The 14,917-nt window shown below is 46.5% G+C and overlaps 1 protein-coding gene across 2 annotated transcripts in view; it reads right to left on the bottom strand.

The window, feature by feature from the left end:
• Positions 1-1,163: 1,163 nt before the first annotated feature.
• Positions 1,164-14,917, bottom strand: part of ufd1l (ubiquitin recognition factor in ER associated degradation 1) — a 45,585-nt gene continuing 31,831 nt past the window's right edge. Inside the window, exons 10-12 of one of the 2 annotated variants that reach the window (XM_085961958.1) lie at positions 8,283-8,371; positions 3,926-4,004; positions 1,354-1,571 (exon numbers count right to left, since the gene is read on the bottom strand). In XM_085961958.1, coding sequence (XP_085818084.1) covers positions 1,497-1,571; positions 3,926-4,004; positions 8,283-8,371 — 243 coding nt within the window. In that variant the 3' untranslated portion in view covers positions 1,354-1,496. Of the gene's footprint in view, positions 1,572-3,925; positions 4,005-8,282; positions 8,372-14,917 lie in introns of both variants that reach the window. The other variant, XM_085961957.1, reaches the window with a different exon arrangement.

The following is a 14,917-nucleotide window of genomic DNA, read 5'->3' as shown; positions in this document are numbered from 1 at the left end:
TATTGCGTATAGTTGCGATCTCCATATTTAAGGAAGGATATACTTGCATTGGAGGCAGTGCAGAGAAGGTTCACTAGGTTGATTCCTGGGATGAAAGGGTTGACGTATGACAAAAGGTTGAGCAGGTTGGGCCTATACTAATTGGAATTTAGAAGAGAGGTGATCTTATTGAAACATTAAAGATTCTGAAGGGGATTGACAGGGTAGATGCGGAGAGGATGTTTCCCCTCGTGGAGGAATCTAGAACTAGGGGGCATAGTTTCAGAATAAGGGGTCACCCATTTAAAACGGGGATGAGGAGGAATTTCTTCTCTCAGAGGGTCGTGAATCTTTGGAATTCTCTGCCCCAGAGTGCTGTGGAGGCGGAGTCATTGAATATATTCAAGGCGGAGATTGACAGACATTTAAATTACAAGGGAGTCAAGGGGTATGGGGAGAGAGCGGGAAAGTGGTGTTGAGGCCAAGACTGGATCAGCCATGATCATATTGAATGGCGGAGCAGGCTTGAGGGGCCAATTGGCCTATTCCTGCTCCTGTTTCTTATATTCTTATGAAACACAGCCTGAACAATGGAGCACACTAGGTAGAACTGCATTTTATATGCCAATATTCTTACACTGAAGATCGACACTCAAAAAATCTCAGTAACAAATTTCCATCAAATGAGACAATAATTGGAACATTTAATCTCATCAGCTAGTCAGGTATCTCATTCCTTCTTGGGAGGTGCCTGACCTCCTCTGGCCACTTGCTCATAATATCATGACCAATGGAAGAAATGAAATGATGAATACACAGACTCAAATACCACCACTCCACATTGTAGTGCGTTGGAGCCCCACTGCACTGCACCACCCCTTAATCCACCATTTTGAGAGAGATGATTGGATTCCCATTATCCATTCTTCTTCAGGGTTTCTGCCTGAGCCTTTGGATTTTGATTTTAAGAGTATGATCGGCTTCTCTCTTATAGCCTTGTGCTTATTTGTGTTACAATTGGGCATCAATCAACATGGAATAATAACCCTAGATTTACATCACATGACATTCCCATGATCTGACTGTGGGCTAATCACATCATATAATTGATGGAACACTGGCTTAATGGGATCGTTTCTAGCACTGAATCATAATCTTAAAAAAAGAGAATTGCAAGCCCAAAATGTCAGAAAACTGGTTTACTAAAGGAAGATATATACAGAGCAAAAGTCACATTTGTAAACACACCTAATAGTATTCAGTAATGCTTTTCATTTGGCCTGCAGTGTAGAATTCCACTCTTAAACCAGTCACTTCAGTTGAAATCACTTGTCCATGTAAAACCACCAGACACAGAGAAATCCAGTCTGTGGGAGAGACAGTGCAAAGAATTCCATTCGAGAGCTGCAAAGGTTCTGTTAAAGAGATGAGGTGAGCCAGTCCTTTCCAGCTCCTGTGTTTTTTCCTTCCCCCAAATGGAAAAGGCTATTCTCCTCCCACCGAAGGTGCTTGGTGTTCTAAGGCTTCCTCCCTTTTTTGCGTAAAGACTGTCCTTCTCCGGAGAATGCAATAAACCTGTTGGCCCCAGTGTCCTACACCAACAGAGAAGACCATGAGAATAAAACGTGATCCTGCCTCAGAGTCACAGCTGAGGCTTTTCTAAATCCAATGAAACACATGTTGCACAGGAAAGGTTGCCGTGTTGGAGTGTGAACTCTGAATATTCCAACATGAACCAAGTAGCAATTTAGTTACAGGCAGAATTGTCAGGTCAATTGCTTGAAATAGTGGAGAGGGTACTGAGCAATCCATCGGTTTAATAAATTTAATACACAAAAACACAAACTTTTAAGACAGAATATGAACAAACAGGAAGTAATGAACTCACAGCAGTGGTTAAAATGTCTTTTTCCTGTCTGTGAAATAGCTCAAGTGCAGGGAAACGGTCACTTTCTACAGAAACACCGTCATATTCTGAACAACTCAAATCTTTACTAGATTTGATGCTCATGTGCTAATCCGACATGGTTTTCATATGCAGCTAAATAAAATAGCAAAAGAGTTTCCTCTGACTAACATTTAGTGTTGGTGCAGGCTTGATGGCCCAGTTGGTCTTTTTCTGCCCAGCACTTTCATATGTGGTTTGGTATTGTTAGATTTGAACTGGACGTATTGGATTTTAAGCTGTCCTTTGTAAAGACAACAGGGTCAATAGACAACCCGACCCTAACCCGCCCACTTCCAGTTTTAACGGAGGAGGGCTGGGGGGCGGACGACCAATCCGCTCTCAAGAGGCGGGACAGTCATTAAAATATTTTAAAGGAGGCTGAGTGTCTCTATTTTAAAGTTGCTTTTACTTTTAACACCTGTAGGCCGGGTTTCCCAGACCTCGGGAATCCCCGGCAGCTGAAGGGAGATGTGAAAGGCCGGACCCATAAGCTAAGTGCCTATACAGCATTGCTTGTGGGGGAGGAGGACCAGGCCTGCACCCGCAATCTGTCAGACCTTCCATCCCGCGATCTGACCGACCCCCTCAAAATGACTTACCCTGCCGATGCCAGATCCCCGGCCCCAGCCTACCTGCCCGACAGCCAGCCAGCCTTCAATCTGTTTGGCTGCGGCAGTGAAACAGAGGAATTTTTATAAAATCAGGTCTTGCTGTTAAATTTGGCAGGACCTCCAGGAAACCCATACTTCCGGGTTTTCTGGCCGTTATACCTCGCCCCCCCCCCACCCTTCCCACTTACCTGCTATCAGGGCCAACCTTTCACTTCGGCCCAGTACCGACACTTACTGTTTTTTTGTAAGTATTGTGCTCAAGGTGAGGGATGTCAGCGCTGGGCAATGGAACATGGTCAATTTCATGACCAAGTGTAACCATTAAGTACTGTCAGGTAAGGTACAGCATGGCAGGATCCAGACTAAGGTCCCCTCTACTCTGCCCCAAGGTTGTGGCTCAGCTCCAAACCCCTATTCACAACGAGACCCTTTTCCCCGTTTCATTCACTAGCCATCCAGTGAGTGGGATTCACAATGTAGTAGAGCTGACTCTGAACTTTGCACACCAGGATGCGTACGGTTCTGGTCGCCATATTATAAAAAGGATATAGAGGCACTGGAGAGGACGCAGAGAAGATTTACAAGGATGATACCAGAAATGTGCGGGTATACCTATCAGGAAAGGACGAGCAGGCTGGGTCTCTTTTCTCTTGACAAAAGGCTGAGGGGGTGACCTATAGAGGTCTTTAAAATTATGATAGGTTTTGATAGAGTAGATACACAGAGTGTTTCCACTTGTGCATAATTAGAGGCCATCAATATAAGATAGTCACCAAGAAATCCAATCGGGAATTCAGAAGAAACTTCTTTACCCAAAGAGTGGTGAGAATGTGGAACTCGCTACCACAGGGAGTGGTTGAAGCGAATAGTATAGATGCATTTAAGGGGAGGCTAGATAAGCATGAGGGAGAAGGGAATAGAGGGTTATGCTGATAGAGTTAGATGAGGAAATGCCAGCATGGTTGGGCTGAATGGCCTGTTTCTGTGCTGTATATGCGATGTAATCCTATGTAATGGATCACTAATCAAAATATCGCAAAGTTGGTGCACTGGCTTTGTCGCCCGTCCAATTTTCCACCTGGCGCAATGAATGGGCAGAAAGATCAGGCAAGCCATAAAGGGAAGGGAACTTTACTCTGCATCTTGCCATGCTACATCGGACCCTAGAGTACTCGATGTGGATAGAGAAGAAATTCTGTTTTGCTATTTAACCAACGTGTATTTAAAACCCAAGTCAGATTAGCACTGAGGTTAGCACCAGGTACGCTACATAGTAAAATCTACTCCATCGTGTAATTACTTATTATTACACGTCAATTTTCTTAGCTGCTCATTTCAAGTTAACATTTTAAACACATTTATTCTCCCCCCACAATCATTCACTCACCTCTATTCGTTTGGGGTGTGGTCGCGAATTCCTGATGAAGGTAATTTTTCCTATTTTGAACTCATAGTTTGGGATTCCTCTGTGAGATTGGCAAAAAAAGTTAGTTTGCAGTCACCGCTACTGTCACTATCCTGGAATTATGAACACGTGTCCATCTTTACCATTTTTCAGCTACTTGGTAATTTGTATTGTCCTCTAGTCAATTGCTCACGGTTTAAACATAACTGCCCTAAATACAGGCATCAGCCTGGTCTCAATGGTAGCACTCTCATCTCTGTCAGAAAGTCATGGGTTCAAGCCCACTCCAAAGACTTGAGCACATAATCTTGACCGACACTTTAATGCAGTGCTGAGGGAGCACTGTTGGAGCTGCCTCTTTCTTGGATGTGATGTTAAAACAAGGTCCTATCTGCCCGCTCAGGTGCAAGTAAAAGGTCCCATCGCAGAGGCGTCCTGGCCATTTATCCCAACATCACTAAAACAGTTTAATTGGCAATTTATCTCATTGTGGAACCTTGCTGTATTACAACAGAAACTATACTTGAAAAGTAACTCATTGGCTGCGAGTGGTTTGGGACATCCATGAAAGGTGCTATATAAATTAAAGTTCCTTTTTTCTGTATACATCGCCATTATCCACGACTTTCAGCATTTCAGAATTTGGATCATAATGCAGGTATGTTGAAACAGCAACACAGAGCAAAAAAAGTGGAAGTATGCAGGCTAGATTTCTTTTCTCTCAATTTCCCAATCTTAGCTGTGCTCCAAGGGCTAAGAGTGGCAATGTAGAAGGTTTAGGAATAGATCACCGGAGGTCTCAGTCACAGCTGGTGCATGAGGTGGTAAGGAAGAAAGGAATCTGCATCAGGTCAAGTCTCAATGTTCTTTACTCTGACCAGAAATTAGCTTTACTCAGAGAGAGAACGCGCACGCGCACACACACTGTTAATGGGCCCTTTTAGGACCATGAGGACTCAAAAATGGAGACCGTGAAGCAAGGTACTTGATCAGTTAGTTAGTTGAAGAAGATCATTAATGGCCATAGAGTCATAGAGTTTTACAGCACAGAAAGAGGCCCTTCGGCCCATCGTGTCTGCGCCGCCCATCCATCCCTGTCCAGTCTAATCCCATTTTCCAGCATTTGGTCCATAGCCTTGTATGCAATGGCATTTCAAGTGCTCATCCAAATGCTTCTTGAATGTTGTGAGGGTTCCTGCCTCTACCACCCTTTCAGGCATTGAGTTCCACATTCCAACCACCCTCTGGGTGAAAAAGTTCCTCCTCAAATCCCCTCTAAATCTCCTGCCCCTTACCCTGAATCTATGCCCCCTTGTTATTGACCCCCCTACTAAGGGGAAAAGTTCCTCTTTGTCTACCCTATCTATGCCCCTCATCATTTTGTACACCTCAATCAGGTCCCCCCTCAGCCTTCTTTGCTCCAAGGAAAACAACCCCAGCCTGTCCAGCCTCTCTTCATAGCTGAGGCGCTCCATCCCAGGTAACATCCTGGTGAATCTTCTCTGCACCCTCTCCAAAGCAATCACATCCTTCCTATAGTGAGGCGACCAGAACTGCACACAGTACTCCAGCTGTGGCCTCACCAGCGTTTTGTACAGTTCCATCATAACCTCCCTGCTCTTATATTCTATGCCTCGGCTAATGAAGGCAAGTATCCCATATGCCTTTTTAACCACCTTATCTACCTGTTCCGCTGCCTTCAGGGATCTATGTACATGTACACCAAGGTCCCTCTGACCCTCTGTACTTCCTAGGGTCCTACCACTCATTGTGTATTCCCTTGCCTTATTTGTCCGTCCAAAATGCATCACCTCGCACTTTTCAGGGTTAAATTCCATTTGCCACTTTTCCGCCCATCTGACCAACCCGTTTATATCGTCCTGTAGCCTGAGGCTTTCCTCCTCACAATTTACCACCCCACCAATTTTCGTGTCATCTGCGAACTTACTGATCATACCTTTTACATTCTCATCCAAATCATTTATGTAGATCACAAACAACAAGGGACCCAGCACCGATCCCTGAGGTACCCCACTGGACACAGGCTTCCAGTCACAAAAGCAACCTTCGACCATCACCCTCTGCCTCCTGCCACTCAGCCAGTTTAGGATCCAACGCGCCAAGGCACCCTGGATCCCATGGGCTCTTACCTTCTTGACCAGTCTCCTATGCGGGACTTTGTCAAAAGCTTTACTGAAGTCCATGTAAACCACATCCACAGCATTTCCCTCATCCACCCCCCTAGTCACCCCCTCGAAAAATTCAATCAGATTTGTCAGACATGATTTACCCTTGACAAAGCCATGCTGACTATCCCCGATTAATCCTTGCCTCTCCAAGTGGAGACTAATTTTGTCCCTCAGAATTTTTTCCAATAATTTCCCTACCACAGATGTTAGGCTCACTGGCCTGTAATTCCCTGGTTTATCCCTGCTACCCTTCTTGAATAATGGTACTACGTTAGCTGTTCTCCAGTCCTCTGGTACATCCCCTGTGGCCAGAGAGGTTCTGAAAATTTGTGTCAGAGCCCCTGCAATCTCCTCCTTTGCCTCCCACAGCAGCCTGGGATACATCTCGTCTGGGCCTGGGGATTTATCCACTTTTTGGCCTGCTAAAACCGCTAGCACCTCCTCCCTCTCGATGCTAATATGTTCAAGTATGTCACAGCCCCCTTGCCCGATTTCTATGTCTGCATCGTCTTTCTCCATAGTGAACACAGATGCAAAAAATTCATTTAAAACCCCGCCTACATCATCTGGCTCTACACACAGATTGCCACTTTGGTCCCTAATGGGCCCTACCCTTTCCCTGGTTATCCTCTTGCCCTTAATATACTTATAAAACATCTTAGGATTTTCCTTTATTTTGCTCGCCAGTGTTATTTCATGGCCCCTCCTCGCCCTCCTAATTTCTTTTTTAAGTATGCCCCTGCATTTTTTATACTCCTCTAGGGCTTCTTCCGTCTTTAGTCTTTTGTAACTGCCAAAAGCCCCCCTTTTATTTCTAATGCATTTTTGTATATCCCTTGTCATCCAAGGTTCCCTTTGCTTGTTGGTCCCACCCTTGACCTTTACAGGAACATGTTGGCGTTGTACTCTCTCTATTTCCCTTCTGAAAGTCTCCCACTGTTTTGATGCGGATTTTCCTATAAGTAGCTGCTCCCAGTCCAATTTGGCCAGATCCTGCCTTATCATATTAAAATCGGCCTTCCCCCAATTTAGAACCCTTATTTCCGGGCCGTCTTTGTCTTTTTCCATGACCACCTTAAATCTCACCGAATTGTGGTCACTGTCGCCAAAATGCTCTCCTACTGACACTTCCACCACTTGCCCGGCTACATTCCCCAGAATTAGGTCCAGTATCGCCCCCTCTCTTGTAGGACTTTCTACATGTTGGCTCAAAAAGCTCTCCTGGATGCACTTTAAGAATTCTGCACCCTCTAAGCCTTTCACACTCTGACTATCCCAATTTATATTGGGGAAGTTGAAATCCCCCACTATTATTACCCTATTATTTTCGCACTTTTCTGAGATTTGCCTACATATCTGTTCCTCTATCTCCCCCTGACTGTTTGGGGGCCTATAGTACACTCCCAGCAAAGTGCTTGCCCCCTTTTTGTTTTTAAGTTCTACCCATATGGCCTCATTAGAGGAACCCGCTAATATATCATCCCTCCTTACAGCAGTAATTGACTCCTTAATTAATATTGCAACACCCCCTCCCCTTTTACACCCCCCTCTGTCTCGCCTGAAGATTCTATACCCCGGAATATTGAGCTGCCAGTCCTGACCCTCCCTCAACCATGTCTCCGTGATAGCAACAATATCGTACTCCCATGTGTTCAACAACAACTTCAGTTCATCCACCTTATTTGCAAGACTCCTTGCATTAAAATAAATGCCTTCCAGCCCTGCCATATTCTCTTTTGCCTTCACATATTTGCTTTGCCTTCCCAGCTGACTTGTTTTTCCCTCTGTATTTGGCTGTAAATCACCCCCTACTATAGCTCCACTCTGTACCCCATCCCCCTGCCAAGTTAGTTTAAACCCCCCCCAGCAGTGCTAGCAAACCTCCCCGCAAGGATATTGGTTCCCCTCTGGTTCAGGTGTAAACCGTCCGACTTGTACAAGTCCCACCTTTCCCAGAAGCAGACCCAGTGATCCAGGAAACTAAAGCCCGCCCCCCTGCACCATCCCTTTAGCCACGCATTCATCTGTTCTATCTTCCTATTTCTATACTTACTAGCACGTGGCACCGGGAGTAATCCAGAGATTACAACCCTTGAGGTCCATAGACAGTACTTTTTTTTTTGACACTTGATACACAGTCTGACACTAACCTTTTAATATCTTCCGGGTTGATTTGTGCTGGACTGGGATCGACTCCTTTTTTCTTCCCGTCTAGCCGGTTGCCAGCACCAGTAAATGCCTGAGAACACAACAAACCAAGACATTGCATAAAACTATCCTAATCACGGACAATCAGCTCCTGGGAATATTCATGGAATCTGATCGCGGGACTGCTGGATTCAAAGTGTGACAGTGGGATAGAAGAGAGAATAAATACAGGGAGGTTAAGAGGAGTGAAGGGGAAGTATGTGGGGGAAACACGTTATGTATTTTGGTCTGATGTTTTGGCAACTGTCACTTCAGTCATTCTGCAAACGGAGTTTACCAGCCAGCTAAAGTTTATACGAATGCGAAGTTGCAAGATGTGCTGTTTTAGTCTCCCTGCTAACAGGTTTGAGAGGAAATCTTAACATGGATAGACTGTGTGATTGGTTGAATTTGTATTTTTTCTATTTCGTTCTTGGGATACGAGAGACACTGAGAAGGCTGCATTTCTTACCCATCCCCTGGCTTCCCTGAGAATGTGGTGATGGGCCTGCAACTTGAACCACTGCAATGTTTGTGGTGACAGGTCTCCCACAATGGTGTTAGGTAGGGAATTAAAGGATATTGACCCTGCAAGGCGAGCAGCAAATATTCCATCACACCTGATGAGCTTTGTAAAGTACCCAGCCTCAGCTCTACTCTTGTAGCCATGGTGTTGATGTAGCTAGTCCAGTTCAGCTTCTGGTCAATGGCGACCCCCCGCCACCCCAAGGATGTTGGTGGTGGGGGACTCAATGATGGAGGTGGGCTTTCTCTGGTTAGAGATTGTCAAAAGCCACACAAGTGCCGTGACTGTTACTCGTCTCCCCAAGCCTAGGTGTTACCCAGATCCAGCTGTAAGCTCGCATGGGCTGCTTCATTGTCGAAGGAGCTATGCATGGAGCTGAACACTATGGAATAGTCAGTGAAACACCCCACTCCTAACGTTATGACAGAGGGAAGGCCATTGCTGAAGATAGTTGGACTAAGGAGCCTCCGAGATACTCCTGCAGCGACGTCCTGGGGCTGTGATGACTGTCGTCTGACAACCAGTTTTTGTGGCAACGTGCGTCCACAATGGTGTTAAGTAGGGAATATTTGCTAGACTCAAACCGTTTGCAGATTTTCTCTTTGAATCCCATTGGCATCAATTTTGCTAGGGCTCCATGGTGTCATACTCGGTCAAACATTCCTGGAGGTCAAGAGTAGCTACTCTCACCTCTCCTGTAGCATTCGGCTCTTGCATCTATATCTGGATCAAGGCTGTGATGAGGTCATAGAATCATAGAATGGTTACAGCACGGAAGGCGGCCATTTGGCCCGTCGAGCTCGTGCCGGCTCCCTGCAAGAGCACTTCAGCTAGTCCCACTCCCCCGCCCTTTCCCCGTAGCCCAGCAAATTTCTTTCCTTCAGATACTTATCCAACTCCCAACAATAAAAAAGCAAATTATTTAAAATGGAGAAAGACTACAGAATGCTGCGGTACAGAGGGATCTGGTGTCCTCGTACATGAAACACAAAAAGTTAGCATGTAGGTACAGCAAGTAATTAGGAAGGCAAATGGAATATTGGTCTTTATTGCAAGGGGGATGTAGTATAAAAGTAGGGAAGTCTTGCTACACCTGTACAGGGTGTTGGTGAGACCACACTTGTACTGTGTACAGTTTTGGTCTCCTTATTTAAGGAAGGATATACTTGCATTGGAGGCAGTTCAGAGAAGGTTCACTAGGTTGATTCTTGAGTTGAAGGGGTTGTCTTGTGAGGAAAGCTTGAGCAGGTTGGGCCTATACTCATTAGAGTTTAGAAGAATGAGAGGTGATCTTATTGAAACATTTAAGATTCTGAGGGGGCTTGACAGGGTAGATGCAGGGAGGATGTTTCCCCTCATGGGGGAATCTAGAACTGGGGGCATAATTTCAGAATAAGGGGTCAGCCATTTAAAACGGGGATGAGGAATTTCTTCTCTCAGAGGGTCGTGAATCTTCGGAATTCCCTACCGCAGAGAGCTGTGGAGGCTGGGTCATTAAATATATTCAAGGTGGAGATAGACAGATTTTTGAAAAACAGGGGAATCAATGGTTATGTGGAGCAGGCAGGAAAGTGGAGTTGAGGCCAAGATCAGGTCAGCCATGATCTTATTGAATGGCGGACCAGGCTCGAGGGGCCGAATGGCCTACTCCTGCTCTTATTTCTTATGTTCTTATTGTAGTGTATGTACCTTGAAGAAGGAACTATATTCTGCAGCCCCTGTATACTGCAGTACCAGTAGTGACCACCCCTGTATATAAGCCTGTGCAGTAACTTTGTATAGTAGTTCCAGTTTTGTCTCCATTCAGTAAACACCTGTTATAACCAACTTCTGCAGTCCGTGTCTCAATTACACACGGACATTACATTGGCGACGAACAGATCCGAACTTACCTACAGTTCTGCACCACCTCACGGGGATCCATCCCTGAAGCGAAGTTATTAGAGGTCGAAGCCAGAAGGAAGAAATCCAAAAAGAAAAAACAAACAGAAGAAACGGGCGTCGACCGTGGGCAACCACCCTCTGATTCATCGAATTCGAAGATTTGCAGGAGAGGCTGTCGAGAGCTGGGCTTGGTTCTCCAGTCTATGGTGTTCCAGCTAAATCGGGCTGGTGGCAGGTAGTACACTGATCCTTCCTGGGCTGCGGCGGGCTAGAGCTCGATCGGGTGGCTTTTCAACGGGGCCGAGCAGCGTTGTCGGGAAGAGGAGAGAGAGAGGGTGGAGCACACAGGGCGCGGCCGGTGCTACGAAGCCGGGCAGCGTACAGATCCGAGAAGAGGGAGGAAAGTGTCCCATAGGGTCTGCTCTGACGACGGGAACAGTAATTAAAATAAAAGAAAAAGAAATTAGAAGCGCAGAAAGCCGCGAGGAGCTGCAGTTTGCCACGGGGACCGCGGAGAGCGGCGTTGGCAGCAGCGCGGGGGGAAGCGCGCGAAGACCATAGGGCGTCGCCATCAAGGCATAAAAACGCCAGCAACAGCGTTGGCAGCAGCGGAAAAGACAGAAAGCGCGGGAGGCGCCATCTTAATCCAGCGGGGAAGAAGGAAAAGCGCGGGAGGCGCCATTTTGTTCAATCGGGGAAGAAGGCAAAGCGTGGGAGGCGCCATTTTGTTCAATCGGGGAAGAAGGCAAAGCGTGGGAGGCGCCATTTTGTTCAATCGGGGAAGAAGGCAAAGCGCGGGAGGCGCCATCTTAGATCTCCAAGATGCCGAAGACTGGCAATATCACTGCCTTCGATAATGAAATAGAAGACTGGACCACGTATGTGGAAAGAGTCGAAGTATATTGCAAGGCAAATGAAGTAGCCGATGAGAAAAAGGCATCGGTACTACTAAACTTAATGGGCGCAAGAACGTACGGCCTATTGCGGAACCTGATCACTCCAGTCAAACCGATGGAGAAGAGTTTTAGCGAAATTGTTGCTATCCTACAGGAACACCTAAACCCTGCACCGCTGCTGATAGCAGAAAGATTTAAATTCCACAGGAGAACTCAGCATAAAGATGAGAGCAATGCCGAGTACCTTACGGAACTACGCAAGCTATCAAAGCACTGCCAGTTCAGAGCAGGACTGGCAGATACCCTACGGGACAAATTTGTCTGTGGACTCCTGAGTGAAGGAACCCAGAAGAAGTTACTCTCAGAGAAAGAGCTGACGCTAGATAAGGCTTTCAGCGTGGCAGTATCGTACGAAGCAGCAGCCAGGGGAGCTGTGGAAATACAACAAAAGCCACAGGAATACGGCACCCACGAAATGACACGGGGATTTGCAAAATGTTATCGCTGCGGCAGAACTAACCATGACCAGAAGGACTGCTGGTCCAAGGACAAAATATGCAGGCAATGCGGAAAGATGGGACACATTGCATGAGTTTGCAGGTCTGGGAAGAAGACTAACGACAACAAAAAGGCTACTAAGGAACCGTACAAGAAAGTACAAAAGATGACGGACAGTAGTTCTGAAGACCAGATGAGCGATAGTGAACCCGGGAACAAGAGACTAAGCTGTCTCAAACTTCACAATGTAATCGCAAAAGAGGATCACCGAACCATTTGGGTCACCCTCACGATAGCAGGGTCCCGAATTAAAAATGGAATTGGATACGGGATCAGCGCTAACCCTCATGAATAGACGAGACTACGAGCGGCTATTCTCACACATACCCTCGAGAGAGACATCCATCGTCTTGATGACGTATACGGGGCAAAAGGTATAACCCAGAGGAAAAATAAGGGTGCCTGTCGAATACAACGGCAAGAAAATACGGAAATTGTATCTCTACATACTGCAAGATGGTGGACCACCGTTATTGGGACGTGAATGGATCAGAAAGAGAAGCTTAGATTGGCACTCCATTCATGCAATGACGGTGGATGGTAAAAAAGATGAAGACGTCACTCCTGGCCGATTGTCAACAATCTTAGCTAACGCCAGAGGTATTTCAACAAGAACTGGGCACTCTTAAAAGTGTAACCGCCTCGATAAAAATAGCAGAGAATGCAATTCCCAAGTTTTTCAAAGCAAGACCGGTACCATATGCAATTCGCCCAGCCGTCGAGGCAGAGCTGGAGAATCTGGAGAATGCAGGCGTGTTGTCTAAGGTAGACTGGAGCGCGTGGGCGACACCCATCGTTCCTGTCATGAAGAAAACGTTAAGCAATAAGTCTGAGGAGCCAAGGAAGGTTCACATCTGTGGGGACTTCAAGGTGACGGTGAACCCAGTCCTTCACACAGTACAATATCCTCTTCCAAGGATAGAAGACATCTTCGCCTCACTATCTGGAGGGAAGCGTTTTACAAAAATTGACCTAGCACAAGCGTATTTGCAGATGGAAGTTGAGGAATCCTCTAGGAAGTATCTCACGATAAACACTCACAAAGGTCTTTACCAGTATCATCAACTGGTATTTGGAGTAGCATCAGCACCGGCGATATGGCAAAGAGCAATGGAACAAGTCCTGCAAGGGATTCCGGGGACTCAGTGTTACTTGGACGACATCCTAGTGACAGGTGAAGATGACAGTGAACACCTTAACAACCTAGAACAGGTGCTCACTAGACTACGGGAACATGAGCTACGAGCCAACCGCCCCAAGTGCGAGTTTTTTAAGAAACAGATATCGTATTGTGGCCACGTGATTGAGGAAGAGGGGTTACATAAGTCCCCTGACAAAATTGAAGCGGTTGTTAAGGCCCCAGCGCCTGAAAATGTGTCGCAACTGAGGTCATTCCTTGGATTGGTGAATTACTACCATAAGTTTTTACCGAATTTGTCCACAGTTCTGCACCCACTGAACGCCCTACTACGAACGGGAGTAGCATGGAAATGGAGCGATGAATGTAAGCGGGCCTTTCAGAAGTGTAAAGACCTGATCACTTCAAGAGAAGTATTGGCTCACTACAACCCATCACTACCGATAAGACTGGCGTGTGATGCGTCTCCCTACGGCGTTGGGGTGGTACGGTCACATAAATTCCTTGATGGTTTAGAGAGGCTGATAGCTTTTGCGTCACCCTCGTTAACTTCAGCCGAGCGTAACTACGCCCAGATTGACAGAGGCCCTCAGCCTCGTGTGGGGGGTGAAGAAGTTCAATCACTACCTGCACGGTCAAAAATTTACTCGACTAACTGATCATCAACCTCGTCTCCATTTTCAACCCTCAGAAGGGCGTACCGATAATGACAGCACAACGGCTACAGAGGTGGTCCCTTTTCCTAGGGGCACACCAATAGGACATCGAGTACAAAGGAACTAAACAGCATGGGAATGCTGATGGATTGTCGCGCCTACCGTTGCCGACGGTGGAAGGAGCACCTGCAGTGGATCCTGTGGAGATATTCCACTCGACTATAGTCGAATGTCTCCCTGTGACAAATGCTAACATAGAAAAGGAAACTCGAGATGACCCGACACTGTCCCGGGTCTATGATTTAACGGTGAAGGGATGGCCAGCACATGGCGAACCACTGCTGCCAGCATTCTCGCCGAGAAGAGAACAGCTGTCAGTGTGCAGAGGAACCTTGATGTGTGGATCCAGAGTAGTAATTCCACCCAAATTGAAGGATAGAGTGCTCAATGAGCTTCATGAGGGTCATCTGGGAGGGGTAAAAATGAAGAACTTAGCCAGAGCGTTTGTGTGGTGGCCGGGAATTGATAGAGAAATCGAAGAGATGACCAAGAGCTGTACAGGATGCCAGAAGGTCCAAAACGCCCCACCACAAGCCCCTCTACATCCATGGGAGTGGCCCTCATCTCCATGGCAAAGGGTGCACATTGATTTTGCTGGTCCCTTCATCGACTCGATGTTTTTAATTGCGGTGGATGCACATTCAAAGTGGCCAGAGGTAATAAAAATGTCCTCAACCACCACAGAAAAAACTATCACAGTCTTACGAACCATATTCACCAGGAATGGGCTGCCTGAACAGATTTGCTCTGACAATGGACCACAGTTTGTGTCTGAAGAGTTCCGGAGGTTCTTAAAGAACAATGGTGTTAAGCATTACACGTCTGCCCCATCATCCAGCCACTAATGGATTGGCCGAGAGGTTTGTTCAAACATTCAAGA

Source organism: Somniosus microcephalus, chromosome 19 (genome assembly GCF_052327205.1).
Source record: "Somniosus microcephalus isolate GS21.2 chromosome 19, FLI_Smic_1.0, whole genome shotgun sequence".
NCBI lineage: Eukaryota > Metazoa > Chordata > Chondrichthyes > Squaliformes > Somniosidae > Somniosus > Somniosus microcephalus.
This window is presented reverse-complemented; position numbering and strand designations above follow the sequence as displayed.